The sequence below is a fragment of the Aythya marila genome (genome assembly GCF_965140915.1).
Source record: "Aythya marila genome assembly, chromosome: 7".
Classification (NCBI taxonomy): domain Eukaryota; kingdom Metazoa; phylum Chordata; class Aves; order Anseriformes; family Anatidae; genus Aythya; species Aythya marila.
The window spans coordinates 22,152,041-22,177,128 of NC_139048.1; the positions used below are offsets into that span (position 1 = coordinate 22,152,041).

General features: G+C 37.2%; 1 protein-coding gene across 2 annotated transcripts in view; it reads left to right on the forward strand.

Annotated features, from left to right (window-relative positions):
* ADK (adenosine kinase) overlaps window positions 1-25,088 on the forward strand; it is a 278,413-nt gene that overhangs the window by 209,328 nt on the left and 43,997 nt on the right. For both annotated transcript variants that reach the window (XM_082765066.1, XM_082765067.1), the window contains exon 8: window positions 21,192-21,227. In XM_082765066.1, coding sequence (XP_082621192.1) covers window positions 21,192-21,227 — 36 coding nt within the window. The remainder of the gene's footprint in view (window positions 1-21,191; window positions 21,228-25,088) is intronic.

Consider the following 25,088-nt stretch of genomic DNA (forward strand, 5'->3'; position numbering starts at 1 on the left):
GAATTGGCAATGTCTTTGTTGCATTAACATATTTTTCCATACTATTACATAGCACTTTTTTTCAAAGCTACTGTTTAAACCTCATTTCTTTTATGTTATCTTTCTGTATCAACACTTCAACTTGTTTATATAGCTCAAATAATATTTTTGTTCTGTCAAGAGAGTTTTAATCTGATTGCACAGCTATTCAGTAGTTACATTTTTTTTGACTTTCTTCACTGAAGAAGAGCAAAACCTAGACATTTAAACCCACTTTTTCTAATTTCTATCCAGTTATATAATCTTCTGTTACTAGGATTTCTACTGTTTGTAGATTTGATGGGAAGAAGTGTAACCCGTGGATGTTTTATCTAAGGCTATTGAAAAGGTGTTATGTATAAGTAAACAACATAAAAAGATTTTTCCTTCTTGCATTGATATTATACATAGACAGTATTTAGAACTTTCTTCTGCTAAACTGTTGTTTATTGATTAAAATCTATATTGTAATTTTGAATTAATTTAGGATTAAGATACCAGAGTTGTTAATAATGAGCATTTTTGTTATTTAAACCTCTTTATACAATTAAAACAGTTTGTAACTCCTATAGATGTGATTAAAAGGAATGTTGAGCGTGAAATTATGAAACAGACAATGGGTCATAAATATACCTAAGGGCTGCAAAAATATTTTATTGTTTTCTAAGTAGATTTTCAAGGAGTTTTCAAAAAAAATTTGGAAGCGAGCTTCCTGGAATTGGAAAATTTTCTAAAATTTCAGGGAATTGCAGGTATGTTCTTCTGTCAGTGCACCTGAAGATTTTCTTAAATTTTTAGTGGAAGAAGTATGACCTGTGTGGGTGGGCAGTCAGATGTTCTTAGCACACAGCATTTTGTATATATGCCAGTTTGGGACAGCTATGATTAACATGCCTTTTTCCTCTCACTGGAATTTCTACTAGACCAGTAGATACATCTGTGAGCGGTCTTGGACACATACCAGTTTCAGACAAATGGATCAGTCAAGTTAAATTCTGTACATACAGTTGCCAAACACTATGCATTCGATTTGAACATCAAAGGAACTGCCAGATTTGGATAGAGCTGCATCTTGGTATAAGTGAATTATGATAATGAGTCAAACTACTGAATCTAACTGCTCAAAAAAACCCACTCATCATCTGGAACCAAATTTACTTCTCCTGGAATCTAATTTGGTGAAAAGAACTGAAGAAAGACATAGCCTCATGCTGCCAATTGTAGACTGTGTCTCAATGTGCATTATCGGAGAGGTAGGTGGGCAGATGCATGAGTATTCTAAAAGGTAGCACTGGTGGGAGGTGGACCTATTATTTAGAGTACACCATGGCATGAAAGCAATGAGGTAAGTCATCCCAAAGTTATTTTTTCATGTAATGTAATGAGATTAAGAATTATAAGGTGTGTTTTCTTCTTTCTTGTAACAGACTTAATTCAAAGCATACCTATTCATTTTGCACCACCTCTAATAGAGTTGTTTTTGTAGGAAGTTAGATGTCAATTAATTCTTTCTAATCAACTTTCACCTCTGCTATTCTTAAGTAAGGGTTTATCTTTTTTGTTAGTTGGAACTTAAAAGTGCATTGTATAGAATACTGCAACATAAATTAACAGAAGTTTGTTACTTCAGAAGGCATTTGGACAGATTTAAAGTGAGAGAAGAATATCTAATAGGTTAGCAAGGAATGTTATCATACCAGGAAGATGTTTAATTCAGGAGTAAATTACAGAGACATTCTTTTGGCTGTTATTCAAGGTAACAATTTCTAGAATAGTATTTGGTGTTATTAAACACATAGCAAACCTCCTAATTTTTCTATTTTAAAATATATGCATTCAGTGTATATATTTAATAATGATCTTTAATGTTATATGGATGCAGAAAATTGGATAACTAGACAATATGGCTGTCCACAGTAAATAGCATTTAACTTTCACTTTTCACAGTAATAGCCAACTCTTTAATGAGAACTTAAAAGAAACTGAACTTTTCTGTAAATATTTCATTACAAGTTTTCTTTCAACTTTCTTTCCAACATAGAAGCTGAGATTTTTTCCAAAGACAGGGTCCTGATCTAGATAGATAGTTGATTTAATTCATTCATTTTGGCCACTACAGTGGTCCTTGAGCAAAGATAGTTCTTTCAAGAAGAGATTACCCAGATAATTAGAACTCTCTCATTTTACAATTTATGCCACATGTGGAAAGTTTTTTAATGATTTTTTTTTAATTAGATTTGAACAACTGTTTTCAGTGCTACTGTTTGTTCATCTGTTAATAAGACCTCTTGCAATAAATTCTTGTTCAGGATAATGAGTAAGAAAAATTATACTTCATGTAGATAAAATTCCCAAGAGTAAATTTGAAATGTATCCAACTTGCTGTGCAAATTGTTTGAAATGTAACTAATTTTGTCTATACTAATCTGCCCAAACCATATTACTAATTTAAATCGAGATCATAATGTGCAGTGATATTTACCTTTTCATAACATTTCCTTAAGTACGTAGTTTTTTCTTTTACTTATTTCTTACATTCCATTTTTCTGAAGTCAAACACGTCATGCCCAGCAACAACCTGAGATGTAAATTGGGTATAACTATGCAATGTTTTCCTATTTTAGTTCCACATTTTACAAACACTTCCATGGATCTTATGTTGCCTGTCTCAGCTATGTGGAAAGTATAACAAGGTCTTCAGTAGTACTTATTACTGAGCATAGTTACTATTCTCTCTCAACACAGACAGCTTCTATGCTCCGAACTACCCCAAGTAGCCATCTTTCTGTAATAAGCTGTCTCCTGAAAACCCTTTCCATCTTCCTACTCACAATAATCTCCCTGCAAATATGAAATGCCTCCCCATTATTATACTGACTAGGGGCATAAGGCATTCAGTGTTCAGGCCCACATCAATATCTTTGGTCCTTGGATGGCTGTAAATGGAAGACTGACAATATTGGAGAGGGGAGATCCCCAGCTTGCCAGCAAGACACACCGAACTTACTGCCTGCCCTTGAAGGCTTCCAGGATATTAAGCCTTACGTATGAGTTTGCCATTTATCAGAAGCTATTATGGGATAACCTTAAAAATTTTTGAAAACATTTTCCTCTGAGCCTCATACAACTTCCTGGCTTTATAGACAAAGCCCTATGAAAAATGGTATCAATATTTTTTTTTTTTTAATTCTCTAAAATATTTCTAAGTTTTCCTGTGAAACACGTCATATACAGAATATATCATGAGTTGACATGGTAAAATGATTACATGGATCCTTTTCTAAGGCAACTTGCATTACTTAGCAGTGAATTGACCATTTGAGTAATATGTACATGTACATCCCAAGATAGCTATTCTAAGAAAGTATCATGTTTTTTTTTTGTTGTTGTTTTTTTTTTTTCATGCCTATCTCTTACCCTTACTATTACAGCAGTTAACTTTATAAAAGGTGTTTGGAGTACTATACACTATACAAAACAGAGTAAGAGGCATATGCTGTTCAAAGAAACTTACATTTCAAATAGAGATAACACAAAAAAAAATAGACAAGAAAGGACTGGAGAGAGGTGAAATGTCATAACAATGATGATACACTCGATTGGTGTCATTGTCAAAAGTAGCAGCTAAGGTTTCTGCCCGATAGTCTCATATATCAGTTTTTAAAAGAAATGCAATTAATGGAAAAGAAAAAGGCAATGATTATGCTAAGTCTGAATATACAAGATGCTTCATTATGGCTTTTCTTCAGTAATTCTTTTGCATCTTTATTTTTTGCTCTTCAGTCTTAAATATCATAAAAGCAGTCAAAATTTTGAATATTTAAGAAAGCAGTATGGAAGATTAACTGTTCTCCATTTACTGACCGTTGCTTGGAACCAAAAAAAGTCTTGTATTTTTGCAAGCATAGTAAGTTACACTGTTTTTCTTTAAACTTTAGGGTATGAATTATATTCCTATAATGACAGCTGCAGGGTGGAATGTTTTAACACACTGGAGTGAGATATATCTTGGACACATTCTTGGTATCTTAAGTTCAACATGCTCCATATGGTGCCACTGAGCCAGTGATTTTGAAGAAAACAGTCAAAGACTGCTGAAACAGCGTAAAATACAAATTAGTCTTCGCTATATAAGTAAAAATTCACTGTCAATCTTTTCAGCTTTCTGCATGAATACTTCCAGCAACTTTTAATAGTAGTCTGCATGTTTTAAAACAACTTCAATTCTAGTAGAAAAGATTGTGTGTTAAGAATGCATACTCATTTTTAACTGTGTTATGCCTAAGTCTTGTGCAAAATTGCAATGGAAAAGGATGTTTGGCTTGTCTGTATTGTCACTTTAGCACTTGTGTGTTGCAAGATTTGTGAGAATTAAGTTGCTCTTTGTTAACTTGGTCCTCTATCAGCACAGAAGAGCCATGAAATAGCTGTGTTTTAGGGAGGTGTCTTCACACTCCTACTATTAAGAATAGTAATAATAGGGTACCCTGTAGTAAAAGTACTTAATAACTATTGTTATGACTCAAATGTTTTAACATTTGTGCTACAGGATTAGCTGAGAATTAGACTTTCAGGATATGTGGGACTTTTTCATGTATGTTTTTGTTCATGGTATTACTACAGGTGGGAGTTAACATATAAGTAACTTGCTTGTCTATTTTTTATCTTAATGTGATTGATTTTTTTCAATATAAACTTAACCCTGAGTTTATACTCATGTTTATAGATTATAGAATTCGTACAGCATACTTGCAGTTTTTAATACTGAAGTTATTGGATCATGCCCTGAATTTAACTCTATGTTGAACTGATGTATCATAGAATCACAGAATATCCTGAGTTGCAAGGGACCCACAAGGGTAATTGAGTCCTACCTCTGGCTCCACACAGGAGTACCTAAAAATTAAACCATTTTCTGAGAGTGATGTCCAAATGCTTCTTGACCCCCAGCAGGCTCAGTGCCATGACCACTGCCCTGGGGAGCCTGTCCCAGTGCCTGACCACCCTCTGGGTGCAGAACCTTTCCCTAACCCCCAGCCTGACCCTCCCCTGTCCCAGCTCCATGCCGTCCCCTCGGGTCCTGTCGCTGTCCCCAGAGAGCAGAGCTCAGCGCCTGCCCCTCCGCTCCCCTCCCCTCGTGAGGGAGCTGCAGGCTGCCATGAGGCCTCCCCTCAGCCTGCTCTGCTCAGGGCTAACAAACCAAGGGACCTCAGCCACTCCTCGTATTGTCTTCCTTTCTGGACCCTTTCCCATCTTCATAGCTCTCCTTTGGACACTCTCTAGCAGTTTTATGTCCTTTTCATACTGTAGTGCCCAAAACACAGTACTCAAGGTAAGGCCACAGCAGCGCATAGGGAGACAATGACTTGCGTAGATTTTAGTCCTGGATTATTACTAGGGTTTGTGGGTTTTTTTTGTTTTGTTTGTATGTTTGTGTGTGGACTCCAAAGAAGAAACCCAAGGAGCACACAGCTATGCAAAAATTGTCTTTCAAGTAGTATTGACCTTAAATCATTTTGTATTGATGTTTACTCCTTAGAACAGATTTATAAATATAAACAGAGCCACTGAGAGGGTTGTTGGGCACTGGAACCGGCTCCCCAGGAAACGGAGGATAAAAAAAAAGCCACAGTAAACCACCCTGTTAACCCATGCTTGTGTACCTTTCTTGTCAGCAGAGCAACATAATGAAATGAGAGTATTAATGATGAATCAGGCTCTTAAGCTGTTGATTTGCAAAGTTATATTAATGTAAGGTTGCACATCACAGACTGAGTTGATCTAGGAATTTACTACCACAGGAAGAGGGAGTCATTACGCCCTGGTCTACCCTTTTCAGACTTGTAGCTTCTGTGTCAGGTTCCCCCTGCACAGCAGAGCAAAGGCAGCAGAGATATGGGGAGTATTTTAAAGAACAGGCCCAAGAAGGTGTGGCCACATGGTCTTTAAAGAGGGATTTTGTTTGAGAGAGTTGCTCTCAAAGTAAAAACAAAACAAAACACAATGCTTGAGCTTCTTTCCCACTGATATTTTTTTTTGTAATCTATAAAACCATTAGGCAAAGACTGGCAGGTAAGAATTACCTCTAATGCTTTAGTAATCTCTTACTAGAGTTACCTGCCCTGCTGTGGTCCTGCTAGATTTAATTAGATAAATCATCAATAATTTGCTCAAATTTCCATCTTTAAATATAGCCCAAATGTCAAATTTCAAAAAAAAAAAATTGCTTACGTCATGTTTATTTAATCTTTTGGGATACAGCTTATGCTGACATCTGTGGTAAAGGACCCGGTTGCCAGTGGGCTTATAAATTAACTATCTGTAAACTAAGAAAGTAGGTTCAAAGCACTTTAGTTCCTCATACAGTATTTCTCATAGTAAACATAGGTCAAATCTCTTCTTTAAGTGAAAACTACAACTTAGAAATGGCTATAGAAACATGACCAGAACATCAGTGATATATTAAGGCAGATGTTTTTTCCTCATACATAAAATACAATTATCACCTTTTTTTTTTTTCCTTTGCAGCAGCCTTAATCTGAGATACTTGTCCAGTCATTGGACATGCACTGGTATATGTTTGATGACTTACCCGTGGTGACTGTGTAGGCCTTCCAGTTTCTATGACCATCCTAATCCATTTTATATGATATAATTCAGCTGTCACAAAGCACTATCCCCTTTCTTTTAGGGAAGACCTCCTTTATATGAGTCTTCTAAGCCATGCAAGTAATCTAACCCAAGGAAATAATCCCAAGGGATCCACAGGACCTCATTAGTGCTTGTCTTCACTTTGTGACATGGGTAGACTGGGTTATATGGTCAGCAGCATTGCAGTCCTGGTCTAAATTGGAAGACATCTGTGCTTTCCTTCTCCGAGTATCAGTTCATCATCACTATGTGGCAGCTTGCGTTTACTGTTCCAAAATTAGTCTGTGTATGAAAAAAAAATAAAAATTGTACTTCTTTGCTCGGCTAGAGACAACAGGAGGACCTCCCTATGCCAAAGATTGTATGTGATGAAGAGCATGAAAGGAGAGCAAAACCCTTCTATCTGCTAAAGGAGGACAGTGTGCAGACTGGGCTTTCCTTAATTTCACATCTCTGCCATTGGTGGATTAGGTGAGGAGAAGAGGAAACAAAAGAGTAAGGGAAAGACTTGAGAGAAAAAGATGGAGCTTTCTACACAAAAATGGTTCTGCATTTGTCAGAGGTGGAGAAATAAGCTTACCCTTTCAAACTTTGCACAATGGATCAACCTTGCCTTGGTACATAAGAGCCCGGGTGTAGTTTTCTTCATCAAGCCGGAAGCTTGTTCATACTTGGCTATTTACAGGCCAATGAATTACTTCTCCAAAAAGTTCCTTTCTTGATAAATCAATCTGCTTGTGTGTTTGCACTATATTATGTAAGAAGAGCCTTGTCATCTTCCTGAAATAATAGGACATTGTGAGATACGAAGTATTTATGGCCAGATTTAAATACTTTAAAGGAAGCAAATTATTGCGGCTCCAGGGCAGCAGTAACTTACATAGTGACAACTTATACATGTTTTATGTACCTATTTACTTCAGTGTTCACTACAGAAATATAGTTACCATAGCAATGACCAAGTCACCAGATTTCTTTGCTAGTTCTGGAATACAGAATACTCATATGCCACCTGAACTGTGATTATTTCCTGCACAAGTACTAAAAGTAGAAGTTGAAGGTGTCACCTACTTCTCTAAACTAACAGTAACATATTGATTTACAGAACATTTTATGGTGAAAAGCAATTGGTGCAAGTGGATCTTTGTTTGCTAGCATCCCAGGTATTGTAAATCCTTTGCCACCAAACTGAAAGAAAAGCTTCACTGGCTCCTATCAGCAGAGACTCCACTAGTATATACTGAATCTTTCATCTTGTGTGGAAAGTTGGTACCTACTTTCAATATTCCAGGAAAATAATATGTGGTATTCAAGCAGATATTTTCTCTCATTTTAAGTTCAAACTTATAAATAAACCCACCTTTTGGCTATTTAATGCTACTTAAAATAGCATCACAAAAAGTTGTTGTTTTGTTTTTGTTTTCCCTACTTCTTGCTCTACTTTAGAAGTGATCTCATTTATTTAATGGCAAAACTGTTAAGAGTTTAGATGGTGATCTTGTATATCTTGGAGTACAACTCTCTAACACCGATAGAATAGGGAAGAAGCTAAGTACCAAAATTTCCCAAATCAGCATTATCCACTGGGGCAGTGGCAGGCTTCCACACTGACAGGTGAAAGCTCTTTTACCACGGATATAGACTTCTCCTTTCCTATAGCTGATTTGTGTTTTCTAATGTGTAGACAGTGCAAGATAACCTGAATGCATGTAGCAGTTGTGGGTATTTGAAGAAAAGCAGTCTGTTCACAGGAATTCAAGCTTAATCCCACATTTCAGTCATTCTAGTTTTACATGGAGTTGACTACACAGGAAAATTAACCTGAACTGAAATAGCACATTCTTAAGCAGAAAAGCTTTAACTTGGATTTGTATTATGTGCATTTATGGACAGTCTTGTAGTGGAACAGTTCTTTGCCCCTGTTTGACTTACTTTGAAAATGTATTTAACTTAAGAGGAGAAGAGTACTGAATTACTGAACAAGCATATCAACACATGGAGAACAACCTGTGTGAAAATGAAAATGTAAAATTGATCTTCATTTAAGCAAGTCAACTGAGTATGACCACTTAGCTTCATGGTACTGAGTAGATACGGTGGAAAACTTTGTCCACAAGGCCCCGTCTCTGTGTAGCTGATCATCTGTGTGATTGATTAGGTTGGTCACTCTGTCTCTACACTTTCACCACATGTTTTCATAGCCAGGAGTGTTCCAGCTATGATGTTAAAACTTAGAACTCTGTTTATACCTGTAGGAATAAGCTGGCCAGATTTGTGTTTTATTTTTAATCTCTATTGGCAAATATACTTAATAGGAAAGAACATGCCTATTGTATATGGCGAAGGTAAAATGTGCATTCACATGTGTTGTCACTGCAACAGACTTAGAAATAAACCTGGCTCATCTTCTGGATGGAGGCTGTCTGTCTCCTCCTGAAGTCTGACAACCAATTCTTGTTCTGCAGCTACTTGAGTATTGTGTTTCTTCTCTGTCCTCTTGCTGGTGCAGCCACATGGTCTGGGGTGGATTCCAGGGACATGTTCACACACATGCTTCTCCGCTGCCAGGAGCAGAGGACCTAATTTTTTGTCACATGAAAAGAAACTTTCTGGTACAGTACATTACAAAATGCTAGAGACTTATTTCATGAAATGGGAACACCGCAGGGGAATCTGGCAAGGAAGATGTGTTTATGTAACTGAATTGAGTGTTGCAACTGCCATCACTTAGTTCCCTTGGCTGCAGTGAGCGAGTTGTGAGAGAAAAACAATCCAAACAGAGATCTTCAGGCACTGAGGGCAGCTATAATTACATGCAAATAATTAATAAAAATGAAATGGAACATTATTAGAAAATACAAATACCATTGATTTTTCTCATGTGATCATGTGTATAGAGCTCATTGATAGGGGTAGAAGCACCCAGGCTCTTGCATTCTTATTTGAAGTACATATTCTTGGGGTGTCTTCAGCACATTCTGATATCCCAGGGAGATTCATGACACAAGAGTAATTGCACATAATGTAAACAAGATCTGCATTAGTTGGCTCTTTTACTCAAACTCCCTTTCCAAGTCCAGATGTGTGATGTGTAAATGTTAGGAGAACAGAGTCCTTATGAAGTAGCTTTATCAAATGCAGCTAGTCTTCCAGCAAAATGGAGAAAATATAAATTAGAGCTCAAGACCTTGGTCAAATCTGGTGCATAAAATTTTATGGCTATATTTAATGTTCCATATGTGCTTTGGACAAGTGCCATGTTTGTAAAGAACTGCTTCAATATTATTTTTTTAAAGTGACACTTTTAGCACAGTATCCTCTGCAAACTGTTCACTGTTCACCATGTGAGCTAGCCAGACTCCAAATAAACTGTTTGTTTTCATGGTCTAAACCTAAGATCAAAATGCCTTTGGAGTAGGGCATGTGATTTTTTGAAACATAATTTGGAGAGAGGTGGTTAACTTGACTGAAAGAAGACAGGGTGATATAAAAATCTAACAAGAGACAAGGAATTAGGAAAATACGTACATGTCAGCTAGCGCTGAGTAAGTTCTAGCTTGTTGTTTATAACAATTCTGTCTTACCATAATATATGAGCACTACATTTCTCCGAGCTCTTTGAGGAAAAACAAACCTCAAACTAAGGAGATTCTACAAATCTGTGCCACTTTTCAGAGGTTCTAGCCTATTTTTTCTTCATTTCTCAGTCCCTGAATAGCTGTCTCTTAAAAAGCTTCCAGTGCAGCATATGGTGTGCTGTTAATGCAACTACTTTTGCTCTGAAAGCACATCACCATTGTTTTAGAATGTTCCCAGTCATTTGTTGCCTGATATTTAGAAAATTATTTATTACTCATATAAGAGAAAGTAATACATTTTCAAGAGCCTAAATCAGAATGCAGTCTTTACAAAAGAGCAGTACTACTATGACCCTAGAGCTCTCTTCAAATTTTGTATAAAATGGTAGAGATGCAGCATCGTGGAAGAAATTCCAGGAGTCTCTTGTGTTGGAAAGGGTGAGGCAAGCTAAATAGTTTGCGATAGCTTCTGTTATATTTAAATACAAATATAATGCTACAGGCAGAGGGAAGAAAAAAGATTATTTACACTTCTAAGCACTCAGGAGGTGTGAGAAATCTGTAGTGAAGGGCTTGAGCAAGTACACAGCTAAAAATAACTTGTCCAAAACTGAATTACTACTACTACTATTACTACCACTACTAATTTCAGCTTCAGAATAATTTGCAGGCTTACATATATCACATAATAAAATAAGAAATATATCTTGTGCGATTTTAGGTACATTTCAGGTTCATTTGCAATATGCCAGCATATATTAAGTAAATATATAACTGTATGTTAAAATATAATGTCAATCTGTGATTTCAGGAACTAAAAAATAGTTGTTAGACAAATCCTAAAATAAATGTAGCATTTTCAAGATACAGAAGTAGAGGTTAAAATGGTAACTGTTCTGAAGTATAGCGGAGGATTATAAAATCTTCTTTGAGTCTTGGAGTATACAGAGAACATGCATATGGTAGAATCAAAGATAGTAAGTTAGTTGTATGTATTTTTTTTTAAACATTATTGCTAGAAAACTATGATATGTTTTTATGATCCTTTAGCACATACAAGTGGTGCCACTAGGAGAATGTCCTTGCTTAGCAGAGAGTTAGATTTTTTTTCATAGGAATTCATACATATTCATAATCTTATTCTTTTTTACTATATCATTTTCGTTTTCTTTTTTATGAGAGTGTGGTGTCTTAACAGTAGAAAGAAGTGCTGAGAAAGCATATAGATGCTTTCTGTCAGAGGAATTTTGAGCCCTACTTGAAAAGTTTCACTTTCATCTTTGAAAGCAACCAGTGTGATAGTTGTGATCTTTATGCATAAGCTAATTTTGAAAAGAGAAAGCAATTATAATTAAATAAGTGATTTGAGTGCATGAATAAATTGCTTATAGATCATTTGCATGTCTGCTGCCCAAATCAAGCCAAATTTATAACCCACATGAAATAAATATTTAGGTGAAGTTCAGTGGTCAAAACATAAACAAACTTCCACATTTTCTTTGATTTTGGTTTGCTATGTTGATTCCAGTAGCCCTTTGGCCAACAGCTGCTGGCTTGAGAGTTTTTCATAGTCTCTGAGAGTTGCTTCGTATTTATTGGAGCAACTTGTTGTGGTTCATTTGTAGTTTCTGACTATCCTTCCTTGCTGTGTGATCATAGTTGCTTGATATCTCTACTTGTGTCTTTTCTATCCTAACAATCACATGACTTTTCTTCATACATCAGTAAAGTCTTTGACAAAGTCTTTCCCTGTCTGCCTGGCCCAGCATGGACTTTATCCCAAGCCTGGAGTCAGGAGCTACTATTTTAAAGCAAAATATGTCAAGTTTTGAATGCCAAGTTTTGGACGACTGGAGAAATAGGCTGACAGCGATCTCATGAAGTTCAACAAATGGACAGGCTGGAGACCAACTGGGTGAGGAGAAGCTGAGAGCCTCAAGAAGAAGAGGCTCAAAGGGGTCTTATCAACACATATAAATACCAAATGAGAGGTGGTAATGAAGATGGAGCCAGGCTGTACACAGTGGTGCCCAGTGACATAACGAGAGGTGGTGGGCACAAATTGAAAGAGAGGAAATTGCACTTAAGCGTGAAGGTGGTCAAGTGCCAGAACAGGGTTCTCAAGAGAGCCTGCAGAATCTGCATGCTCAAAGATACTCAAAACCCAAGTCCTGGCCAACCTGCTCTAGCTGACCTTGCGTGAGAAGAGGGTTGGACTAGATGAGCTTCCAAGGCCCCTTCCATGATTCTGTGATTCTCTATTAACTCTTTAAAATGTGGTGGAATTTGTGATCCCTCTAATTGCCTTACTTACGCTTTCTTTCATCCTCTGCTCTGTGTGAGACCATTTCAGGTTCAGGTTGGCTTCTTTTAGAAATGGAGCAAACATACCAAAAAGACACTTGTCCTCACAATTATGTCAGAAGCAGGGAAATTCTAATGGTAACTTTCACAGATTTTAAAAAATTTCTGCAATAAATTAGCAACCTGTCCAAGATGACTATAAGTGCCTCATGCATATCTGGAATCAGAGGACATTCTTCAGTCAGGACCACAGTCACCTAACTACGGTGAGATTGAAATTTTGCTGTTCTGTACAATGAAAGTGTTTTGAGAGAGCCACCCATACAGACTGAGAATAGGCTTTTCCTGCCATGAAGGAACTGCAGTAGGTAAAATGGGAAATAAAGGAGAAAACTTGAATGTCTGTATCTGTATATGATACACAGATAAATGTATCATCAAATTAGCATGAAATAACACAACAAAGTCTAATAAGAAATTTCAAGACAACTGGATTCAAACTTAATTGGAAGGTTAAAATGCATAATATTCGTATCAGTTGAAAAGTTAGTGTTATTGCTGGAGGATGCAGTGAGCAATTTTGTTCTCTTGGTAAGGTTAACAAGCAGTGCAAGCCTAGCACATGAAGAGAGTTAATGTGATGATTGCTCTTTATAGGGTTCCCAGTGCCATATCCTTAGTTATAATTCTAAATGGCTGTGCATGACATCATGCAAAACAAAGTATATAGAACAACTCAGTTCTACTGCTAAAAATGTGTTAACCTTCTAGCTGGAATAAAGTCCTGCTGTATCCCAGCACTTTTAGCACAGTATCTGATTATTCTCTTCATCTGAAATTGCTAGATGAGAATATCTTGTCAGTGATTTCAGGCTAGTCTGAGTGGTTGCAATCATAGGAGGCCTTGTTGGAAATGATGCAATCTTTTATTTCTGTTTGTCATCCTTCAGCCAGAAGGTTAGTACTAAGAGCTTACAATGCGCAGCATTAAAGGCTTCAAAAGACCCCACGCATCTTTTATTTTTATATGTGTATAAAACTCTTATCCTCTAGCTATTAAATTAATTTTAATGTTTGTGTTCATTTTTATGTTCTCCTGATTCAGTGATGATTAAAGGAGTCTTTTCTTTTCCCAGTTTTCTGATCATGATGCATCTATTTTTAAGATAAAGATAGACACATTTGTATAAAGAGATGTTGTAAGGAAGTATAGTTCACTAATTTGCTGCTTCTAATCTGTGAGGAGGGAGATATGTACAGAGTCATAGCTAGTTCAGTTCTTTAGGTAAGGATGTATAGCAGAGATATAAGTAATAGCTTTTTATCCATCGTAAAATTTCAAAATGGCTCAGAGGCATATCACTGCTGCAGCTGTGGCAGACCTTGTAATGGCATTACGCTCTGACTCGGGGTGATTTTTTCCATAGAAGATTCTAGCAGGAGCTATAGTTCTGGTAATAACCTAAGTAGCAGAATAAATAACTGAATATTAACAAATTGTACGTAATGCAGATGCTCCAGCATGAACCCGAGCAGAACAGGAAATACATTTTTCTTCATTCTTTACACGGTAGGCTTTTTCAGACTAAACCCTCTGGTTGAATGCCAGAACCCCCTCTGAACGTTACAAGTCTAATCCCATATGTTATTTCTACTTGTTCTGAATATTCACTTTGATATTATTATTTTATATTTTCACCTACTGAGTGAAGGTGTTGGAAATATATTTACCAGTATCTTTCGTACTACTGGAGCAAACTGAACAAAATGTTTTAGGATATGATAGGAACTCTTGTTATCCTTTATGAACAAAAGCAATTTTCAGGTCTGGGACTACTCATAGGAAAAGCAAAGAGGGGAAGAAAAAAAACACCTTGGTGCTCCTTTATGATAATCTGCCCATCCAATTGATACCAGCTGTGCTTTCTTCAGTAATAGCCAGTGAGGGGGAGATACTTGCTCAGATACTGCTGATTCTCAGTGTCGGTTCCCAAGCTGTCTGCAGGGTCTGTCCATTCTGTGACCGGCTTTTATTGATCTTCTCTGAAATGTGAACAGGTGTACACCACTGACCAAATCAAGATTAGTTTTCTGTGCTTGTCAAAGGAAAATAATACTGAAGCATTGTATCCCTGTAACACATCCTCAAGTACAGCTCGAACTTGATCAGCTGGAACAAAATTTCAGCAGATATGTGTTTGTTTCAGAAAATATGCTGGGTAGTTCGTAAGATTTCTGTTTCTCTCTCAACCTCTCATACGACCCATATTAAAGCAACTGTCTCTGTTGGGGGGCAGGGAGAAGGATAAAATTACATTCACCTCCTGAGCCCTGAACACCTTTGTAAATGGCTATTTTTTAATAAAGGCATACAAGCTTGTACTGCTTTTGCACAGTGAAATGTAGTAACAATTGACCTAAAAGTAATGCCTGTCTAAATCAGACTACAGTGACACACAAGGCTGGATAGGTCAACCTACGGTGTTTGGAGTAACAATTGATGACTATTTAGCACTGAATTGAAGAGGAATGTCTGCATCTTGTCCCTAACAGACAAGATGCAGAACAGTAAATGTACCATTGGCACTAAAGGTTAGAGATCCAGCTAGAACTACAGCCTATGGATTTTCTATCCATTAATATTCAATTAAGAGAATGGTAGTGGCCATTCGTTCAAGTCATGTTTTCAACTGATCATCAGATAGTCTTCAACAGTATTTACCTCTGATTGCTTAGGTACATCAAGGTTATCATTACCACAGCTTTGACATCACCTCTATTTGCTTACCATGAAAGTAATCATAGTTCTTGCATGCTGCTGATGAATGGTTTTTGCATGCTGTTTTTGCGTGTTAAGAACCATGGATCTGTTATGTCTATGTGTATGTATATATATATATATATGCATCTAATGTTTTCTCACTTAAAAATAGGATGGGCAATAAAACGAAGTGTAAGTAAGTTTGGCTTTGTGTAGCGTGCACAGGAGAGTGGTGCCATGAAGCTAGGGAGTGAATGTATGACTTCTTTGTTATAATCCAAAGGCAGCGACAAAAAATCCATTGTCCCATCTGTGCATTAAGACAAATGCCATTTCCAGGGTCATGTTTAGTGTAAACTGGCCTGGAGCTGGAGGGGTGGAAAATGTGGCATGGCACAGCTCACTCTTCCCCATCCTTAAAAACCAGTTTAGCTCTTGCACTGTGATGGGTGTTTCATGAAAGAAAGACCAAAAGCAGAAGCTCATAGTGATCTTGATGGTAGTGTTCTTTGGAACTGTATGGCTGATGAATGACTTATCCTCTGACAAAAAAAAATAGGGAGCTTTTACCAAAAGATGTCTTTTAAGGACCTGTATTCAGAATTACTGGGCATAACATACTGCTGAAATCAGAGGTTTTCAATACCTATGGACTATGTAAAACAAAGGGTACAGCTCTGAAAGCAGAAAATTTTATAAGCTCTTTTCTAGAGACAGAGATGACAGAGTAAAGATGACAGTAGACAGGGAAGTAGGAAGGATGAGTGCCCACCTAAGGAAAGCTGAGGTAAAAGTGCATGTGTTATAATGAAACAGAAGACTTTTGTGTCTGTATTGTGATGAGGCAACTAATACAGAAATGTTTTTGTTTTTTACTTTTTATTATTATTATTTTAGAAAGCTTTGCTTTCCATTAGGAAATCATGAATCAAAACATCTATTTCAGAAACAAAAGTCCTTAGTACTTGTCTCTATTATGAGTCAGTCTTACACAGAATGAGGTTGTAGATATCAGAAACATCACCTGCATCAAAGTCTTCCCCATAGCTCCATTTGCTTATTTTACTTTTTTGTTAAGCATTTCGTTTAGATAACAGGGTTTTAATGATAAGATTTGTTCAACATTTTGTTGCAGCAAGCAAGGCAAGCTGTGGAAAAGCAAGAGACAGTATAAAGAACACAAAGTTATAGCAGGATTAGAGGTGAACTCATCAGGGTGATTGATAGCACTAAATGATTATACTGAAGAAAAAGGGCATTATTTGAGCAAAATGCACATAGCCTCTAATGTGTCCAAGGAAGCAATGTAAATGGGAGAAAACTAACAACAATTGATACTTCTCAGAAGAGAGTCATACAATACCCTGAAGCTGAAGAAGAAAATGTTTTAAATAGATTTTTAGGAGATTTCAGCAGTAAAAAGTGTCTTGTAAGGTGTAGTGGTAGAGATACTATTCAAGTTACAGTAAAACATGGCTGACACCAGCAGGAGTCATTCGACCAAATGCAAACACCCACCGAATGGTCCTAATAGCCATTTGCTGTTTTTTATTGAGCAAATCCACCGAAGTTTTGTTTTGTTTTGGTTTGGTTTGTTTTTTCTTTTTAAACTCTAGATGCCTCTGATTTAGTGCAAGGATCTGCCTCTGCGGTTATGCATGTTGTATGAGTGTGTGGTTGTTTAAGATTATGTTGATTCGTGGGACAGGGTGAATCCACTGAGTCACAGATTTGTGCAGAGGAAGGGGGTGGTATTCCTGAAAACGTGAGCAGAGCTTGTTTTTTGAGTTTATCTCGGGTCAGTCAGGAAGTTTACAGCTGCTGCAGTAGGAGCTCCCTCAAAACCTGCCAGTAATCCCCCACTCCCCGCTTGCTTTTTTTCATTTTATTTTCTTCCCTTTTTTCAGGGGTAGTGGTCAAGAGAAATTAATGAGAATGTGAGGGAGCTGCACAGGGCAGTGCTGTAACGTGTGTGAGGTGTAGGTTATCCTCTGAGATGCTGCCGCTACCAAGGATGGGGGTGGGATTAGCGTCGGAGTCTCCTGCATTTGTGTTCTCGTGTAATTATGGGAATGCATTCAGTGTGCAAGGGTATCATTGCTGCCCTGCTGTTTTATCATTTCTTTATGAGATAATGTTGATTTCAGCAATGAAATGCAAATTTAGTTTACAGTGCTCCTTTTCTCTGTGTAAAGGTTAAAATGCATATTGTAGATAATACTATTGGTGCTGCTTTTGAACAGTCTTTGTCAGCTAATTTCAGCAATACATGGTTTTAAATGCTGTTCAGTGCGACTGCATGAGTTTTATTTTGGCCTACATGAATTAAATTTAACCCAACATGCATGTTGTTACCATTTTGGCTATAATTTGATCAAATTATCATAAAACATTGGTACCAACAAAAAAATTTGGATGTGCTGAGAATATTTAATATGTAGCGTGCCTTCTGTGTGATACGGCAAACCGACCACATGATTATTGAAGTTGAGCCATCTTAACTCTACAATCATAAAATGTTTCCAACACAGGGTGTTAACAAATACTCACAGGAGTGCAGATGCTAATGACTTTTGTGTTCAGAGGATATGTTTTGGTTTACTTACAAACAAAGAGTTTGTCTTGCTGATGATTAAAGCGCTCTGAATTTTAACGAGCCCCGTTACAATTGGCCATGGTGTAGATTATAGACAGCTCCATTTCCTAAACGTTGGGGACTCCAGCAGCAATAAAATACGTGCAAGAATGGGAATAGTTTTCAGCTATCAGTAGAGTTCAAATGTAACAACAAGACTAGTACTAACGGAAGTTGTCTTTTTTATTGTTATCTCTAATTTATCTCGCTTTCCTGTGCAAACTGCTCACTATTGTGCAAAGGGAGGGGGTGTGTTACCTTTGGTGACACTGTGTTGCTCCCATTAAGGAGCACTGTATGCTGTTTGCTTCAGCAGAGCTGTATGTTTTAGGTGTGTTTTGTTTCGATTTGTTTTTCCAACCTGCATGAGCCAAAGAACGTTTCATAACTGCTAACAAATCCCATTTCTACTTTAGGTGGTATGGCAATAAATGTGCTCTTGTGGTTAGTAAAAAGAGTGTATAAAAAAGGAGTGTGAGTGTTTTAAACATATTTAGTATAAACAAGAAGAAAGGTGGGGGAGAGGGTGTTATGAACTGAGATGTGATGCAGACGGTATTGGAAAATAGCTCTGAAAATGCTGAGTTGGAATAATGACTGAATAATGTCTAAAGTTTATCAAAACTGAAAGAACTCCTGATGTGAAATGAAGCCTCCTAAGAAAATTCTGTTCTGTCGCTGTGTTGCTTTGCTGTTGTCGCATGTCATGCATGAATGAAAATGCTGCATTCTCCAGGGAGCGGTAAAGCTTCTGTGTAGGTTGTTTATTTCCTTAATCCCTCCTTCTTCGTGATTTCCAATGTCAGATATAAAATGGAAAGCCTGTAAATACAGTGATTATCATACTGATTATCACCTGCATTAGGGAACGCCCCGGCTGGCCGCTGTAACCCCAGCAGTCTCCACATGTTACAGCCACTTCGATTTTAACCTGACTACTTTATTAGATACGTAGAGCTCAGTATGAGGTGCCCTAGGGCTGCACAGATGGGGTCCGCTTGTTTCCTGTTCTCACTGTTATTGTGAATAGATACTAAAAGCTTCTCATTGCTTTTATCTGGTTAATTTACTTTGAACTGGCCCCAGCATTCAGGGCCTGCTGAACATTTCTCACCATTTTGCAAACACCAAACTGGCGTCTCCAAAGCTGTGTTGTGAGCTTTTCTCTCCGTTTTGCTGGAAGGGCCTTAATTCTGGAAGGGGTGTCATTCAGGGAGATGCTGATTCTCCGGGAACTGTAGGCTCAGTCCTTATTGAAAGAAGCTGTTCGTGAGGTTTGGTTGATAGAAGAGCAGAAAATTAAGATTGCTGGTGTTCTGTGGCACGTTTAGACACCCTTAGATTAGAGGTCAACTGCAGGAAAATCTATGATTGTATGCTAGCCGCTATTATTCATGGAGCTGGGCAGCAGACCAGGCTAAAAGATGGAGCGCTAGCAGGAAAATCCAAAGATAAGATACTTTTTAGCAAATGTGCAATCGTTTAACTTTTCTGTGGAAGGGCCAGGTCTTTCAAACCACATGTGCTATGCATGGGTGCCCCAGTACAGAAAATTAAGATGAATTCTCTCAAAGTCTCCCACATAAGGAAATACTACTTAACTGGAATAGCTTTTTATTTCACAGATGTAAGAATGTACTGGTGTCCAGTTTCCTGGCCAAACAATAGTTTAACACAGATGTTAATGTCCTGCTGCCTTGGGGCATTAAAGAAATCCCCTAAGGACAGATCAGTGCAACTTCCGATTTCACTCGCATGACCAAAAACCTGAGGTTAAACAAGTAATCTGGCTGCAGTACATAATTCTTGGTTTATTTTCCTATTCTCTGCCCCCCTTAGCACTCCCTTATTTCTCTTATTTTTGTTTTGTTTTTTTTTTTTTCCTGTGTCCCGGTCCCATTTGAGGCTTTCTTGATTGTGTTGCAGTTCATTGTATGTGCATCACTTTATAGTGGAAGCTTGCAGGCTCCTTTTTTTTCATATGAGCATAGGCTTTGTTAATCACATGCTGGTTTAGGAAAACACTGCATGATATCTTTGAACCCTACACTCCGTCTTGACAGCCAGGCTAGCAAATGTCATTGACTGTGTGATGTACAAGAAGGAATTCAATTGTAAGTAAATTGTCAAAGTGGCTAACCTTGCCCGCACCCAATTGTCAGGACCATGATTCAGTTTTTCTGTCAACATCAGCTAAGGCTAACCCGGTCAGCCTTATGTTCCTGCAGTGAAGCAGCCTGAGGAGTTGTGCTTTTCAGCTGATCACATTTTATTAACCTCAACTTACTGTTGTTATAATCAATTGTACCCACTTCAAATTCTTAGATTGCCCCCAAATTGGCAGATCATATAGGTCCACGAGTATGTATTTTCTGCAGTATTAAAGCTGTCATAGGGACGCTGGCCTTAAATGACGTGGTGCAGTAGTTATTTTTGTTTAGTTGGATTGACTCGCTATTCAGACTCGAGCCTTATCCGTCTATTAATATCACTTGGCAAAGATAATCTGGAAGATTGCTAGTTAAAATGTGAAGACTTTGAGCGTTGTCTACAGTATTGGCAATGTTGAGGTAGAAAGTGAATAAGGGAAAAACTTTGCTGTTGTCTTCTGTCTCCTTGCTTTTATTTCAAAAGAGATTTTAATTGCTCCAATTAATATAAATAAGAAATGAGGACATTCTGATACCCTGATGTTTCCTCTGTTCTTTGAGGAAAAGAACATAGTTAAATTGCCTAAAGCAGTGATTAAGACATCAGAGTATTTTAAAATGCTCTGATTCCACCACAAGGGTTTGAACACATTTCGTGATCCTATTTTTTTTTATGCATGGTAGACGACAAATGCTTTTTAAAAAATGGCTTAAAAACCTCTATCCCATGAAGTGCATAAATAGAGATATCATGCAAATTCAATTAAAAATATGTCTGAAGGATATTTGCCTGGCTATGAAATAGTGATTTCCTGCTTAAAGTCCTACATCCAGCAGTAACTTTCCTCGCCCAGAAAAAAACCTATATTGTACCTTCTTCATTTGAACTTGTGGAGTGTGTTGACATGGTGCTGTTGTTGGGCTAGCGGGAAGGAGGGGGAAGCTTTTGGTGCAACTATCAGGATTGAACAACTGTATATGGGGATATTGAGATAATCGTGTAAAAGGAAAACTGGCTGAATGAGTTTCAAAATGTGTTATTTCTTCATTATCTAGCACTTTATAATTAACTGTTCTTTTTTTTATTATTGCAGGAAGCTGCCACTTTTGCTAGAGAGCAAGGCTTTGAGGTGAGTTAACCCACAATTGCACACTAAACAGATCCTAAAGGTTTTTTTTCGTGCTGATAATGAAGTTCTTTTGGACAATGATTGATGTGCTATTATACTCTCCAAGCCTCGCAGCGGTTGCCATGGAAACTTGGCAGTCGTCATGGTTTCTTTGTTCTGCCAGCTCAGTGTTATGACGCACTCTGCTAGGTCTGCACCCAACATCGCCTACAGATGTTATTTATTGAATTTTGAAAAGCCTCTTGGGAAGCCGAGAGGTTGGGCACGGTTTCAAGCTGCCTCTGCAGATATGGGACCTGTCAGTTTGTTCAGTTAAAAAGCTACCTCATTAGCTGCATTACACTCCATAAGGATTCGCTGCTAAGGCAGTGGCGAGGCAAGACTAAATAGTGAAATCTAACACCGCTTAAAGAACTTAAACCCTGCCATATGCGGATTATCATTATGCAAATGAATTTTAGAAAGGTTGTATATAAAATTGTTAGGTACTGATTAATGTAAACCCTGCTTCTCCAAACAGCTTCTTTCCAAAGGGGTGGTGTGGAATTTCTGTTTCAAAACAGATTCAAGTTGGTGTTTTCCATCTGTGCTCTGAAAATGCCTGATCCTCTACTTTATTCAAGTAAACACTGTTGATTTTACAGTGATTCTCAGAGCTTTTGATTTCATCTTCTTGAGGAATTTATTCGAGTGCCTAGACCTTTTTATAGTTCTTCTCATTGGCTGCATTCAGATAACTTAATCTGCAAAGCTATCAGCTATTGGTCTCTAATGCTCGATTCAAATAGGCAGGTTTTAAATACTATAATTAATGTGACAACAGTTGTACTAATTTCACAGATAGTAAGCGATCTCACTGAAATCTAAATTGCAGAACTGAACACACATAAATCCTTTTACATGTTTTTTCACTGGAATAAGACCCACCTTAATTGATTTGTTTGCAATGTGGAAGAATAGATAGGAGTTTGACTGCTCAACACCCATTTTGCATAAATAATAGAGCCGCGCAATTCGAACCGCGTCGCTTTAAGCACATGCCACTTTTGTGTGGGGATGGTTGCATGCAAAAAAAAAAAAAAAAAAAAAAAAGGAAAGACTGGCAGCTTTTGTTCTACAATTTAGATCTCTTTAGAGCCATACACCAGCAGGTACATCAATGCCATCAATGTTTTAGATATTAAAACTGTGGACTGTCCCATTTCATTTTATGTTTTCTAAATTCATGCGGCTGCTTTGTAGAAATCCAGACTTTTTATCACTGTCAATTTTCATTTGTATAATCTGTATTGTTAGCATAAAAATACACTTCCAATTTATTCTATCAAATGAATGAATTTCACAGATGCCTCCAAATATATTATGAAGCATAACAAATTATTGATACCCTCTGGTAGCTAGACAATAAAAAAGAAAGGAAGTAGTGTATTAAGCCTACCCATTCTATATTTTTATTGCCCCCTTGAGCTAAAGACTTTGAATGTGCCTGGTTTAAATTCAGCTCTAGTGACAAACTGCTTTTGCTGGTGTCTGCTAACTACCACCGTATTAACCTTTCCATTAGTGCTTGCTTAGAGATTCTAGCATGGTTCCTTCTGAACATCCTAAATCTGCCACATTTGATTACAGCATATCAGTAAAGTGCACAATGATTATGATCTTATCTCTTATTACCCCCTTGCTTGACAACAACTCACACGTCAAGTTTCCTGACAGAGAAGTGTAAAATTTGATAAGTGTCCACAGTCTTGTTTTCCCATTGTGCTGTAAAGGAAAAAAAAAATCCACATTACTGAGAAAGTATCTTAGGAAAAACTTAAATATCTTCAACTAGCTTTTCATATTAAAAAAAAAAAAAAAAATTCCAGCAGTTCTCAAAGTCTTTTAAAATTGATTCTGCAATTTGTATGGGTTGGAATTATATGATGTTTAAGGTCCCTTCCAACCCAAACCATTCTATGATTCTATTATTCTATGATTCTATATTGAGAAAGCATAAAAAGGTAAAGGACTAGAGTGGCCAGAGCAAAAATTAAGAGAATATTTACCATAAAAGTATTGAAAAGTTGCTGTTACCTGAATTTGAATTGCAACCTGGAAAGAATTTTATTTTTTAACAACCGCAAAAATAATTTATCGGAAGTCTTGTAGCGTGGAAAGTCAATTGTGACTAGCTTTTTTTAAAAAATATCATCTCCATTTCTGTCTTACACTTCAACAATTTGTGTGGTCTATGTATCATATAAATATGGATTGAGTTAAGTATATCAGAAACAATTTAAAAAAAAAAGCACAAACCAACTTCAGGAAAAAAAAAAAAAGCACTTTTTTGAAGAAATAAAATCTTGTAATTGGGAGGGGAAAAAACTTCCCTGACACACATAATTTTTTTTTATTGTATGAGAAACATTGTTCAAACGAATTTTTATTTTTCTGTGTCACCTTACTAAGAGCTAGTCTTCCATTGTAGTTTGCTGAAATCCGAGGTGTATTTATAAAATCAATCACCATATTTGAAGACTGTTATTTCCTTCACTTTATCTCCTGACCAGCGCTTATGTGTAATAATCAAATGCAGAACATTACTTCTGATGCAGTCTCTTCCTGGAGTGCATCAGTGGTGTCTTTTTTGTGAAGTTTGTGTTCCAAGACATTTAAAAAATATTAAATAAATAGTAAATTCACTGTCTGTGAAGATAGTGCTTCATCCTAATTGCATATTGCAGTCATCTCAGTAATGCATTATAATAGTCACCATTTTTATCCCAGCTCTTGACTTGGTTCCCCATGAAGTAGTAGAATGGTTGTCAGTATATTTTAACTACGTTTCAAGTAAAAGAATTGCCAGGATAAGGGATTGTGAGGTTTTGTTTTTATAAAATGGTAACTTGCTGTTCATTATATGTAGGAATTAAGAAAACATAGTCCTACTTTAACATAAAACTTAGGGTTCAGTTCTTTCTGTAAACCCAAACTGAAAATTGGATGGAGCAGAATGTATATAAGGGGTTGGTACCAGCTGCCATGCAAAATAATTTTTCGTGTTGGAGATGGAGCTCTCATCTGTAAGTATATATTACTGGTTAGGGAACCAAATGAGAGAGTTTGGGATCTTGGGTCAAATTGAAGTCTTAAAGGCAATGATTTCCACTGTTTCCAATGGATTCAAGCTTATTTAGTTCAGGGCTGTGGTGGTCCCAGTTTTTGTATGTCTGTTCCGAGACAGAGCTCACAAGTGCCTAACTAGCAGTTTTAGCCGTGTGGTGTTTTTCACATACCTCTGCCTGAGCCTGGAATATCAGAAGTACTTTATTCCATGCGTATAGCCCACTTACTTGCTGGAAAGAACACCACAGGCAAGGTTTCTCAGGTCAGCACCAATAGGCAGATCATGGTTGTGTGAGATTTGCATGTCAGCTTTGTTAATCAGATTCAAGCATACAATTAGGCAAGTATGAGTATTCCGTGAATCTGGGACGTGTTATAGAGGCTTTAGGTCCATGAGCCAGTACAGTCCTACTGTTCAGCCTTGTCTGTAGATACAGGGTGCATAGCAGAGTCTCAGTAAGTGCACAAGTATGAGTCAATGCAAAATAAACGTTACTCATTAAAGCTATTTGATGATATTATGTATATACCATATAGAAAAAGGCAATGACAATGTTTCATACTGCTGCTTGACAATGAAATGAGGGACATAGTAGTTAGGCAGTCCTAAACTATAAATATTCACATACCACAAAACGTCACAGTTGTACCTTCGAAATGCAACACAGTGGTAAGGCAGAGATGTATAGTGGAAACATTAAAGCCTCCCCAACATTGAGGTTCCAACTCTTCCACTATATCATCTATTTCTTA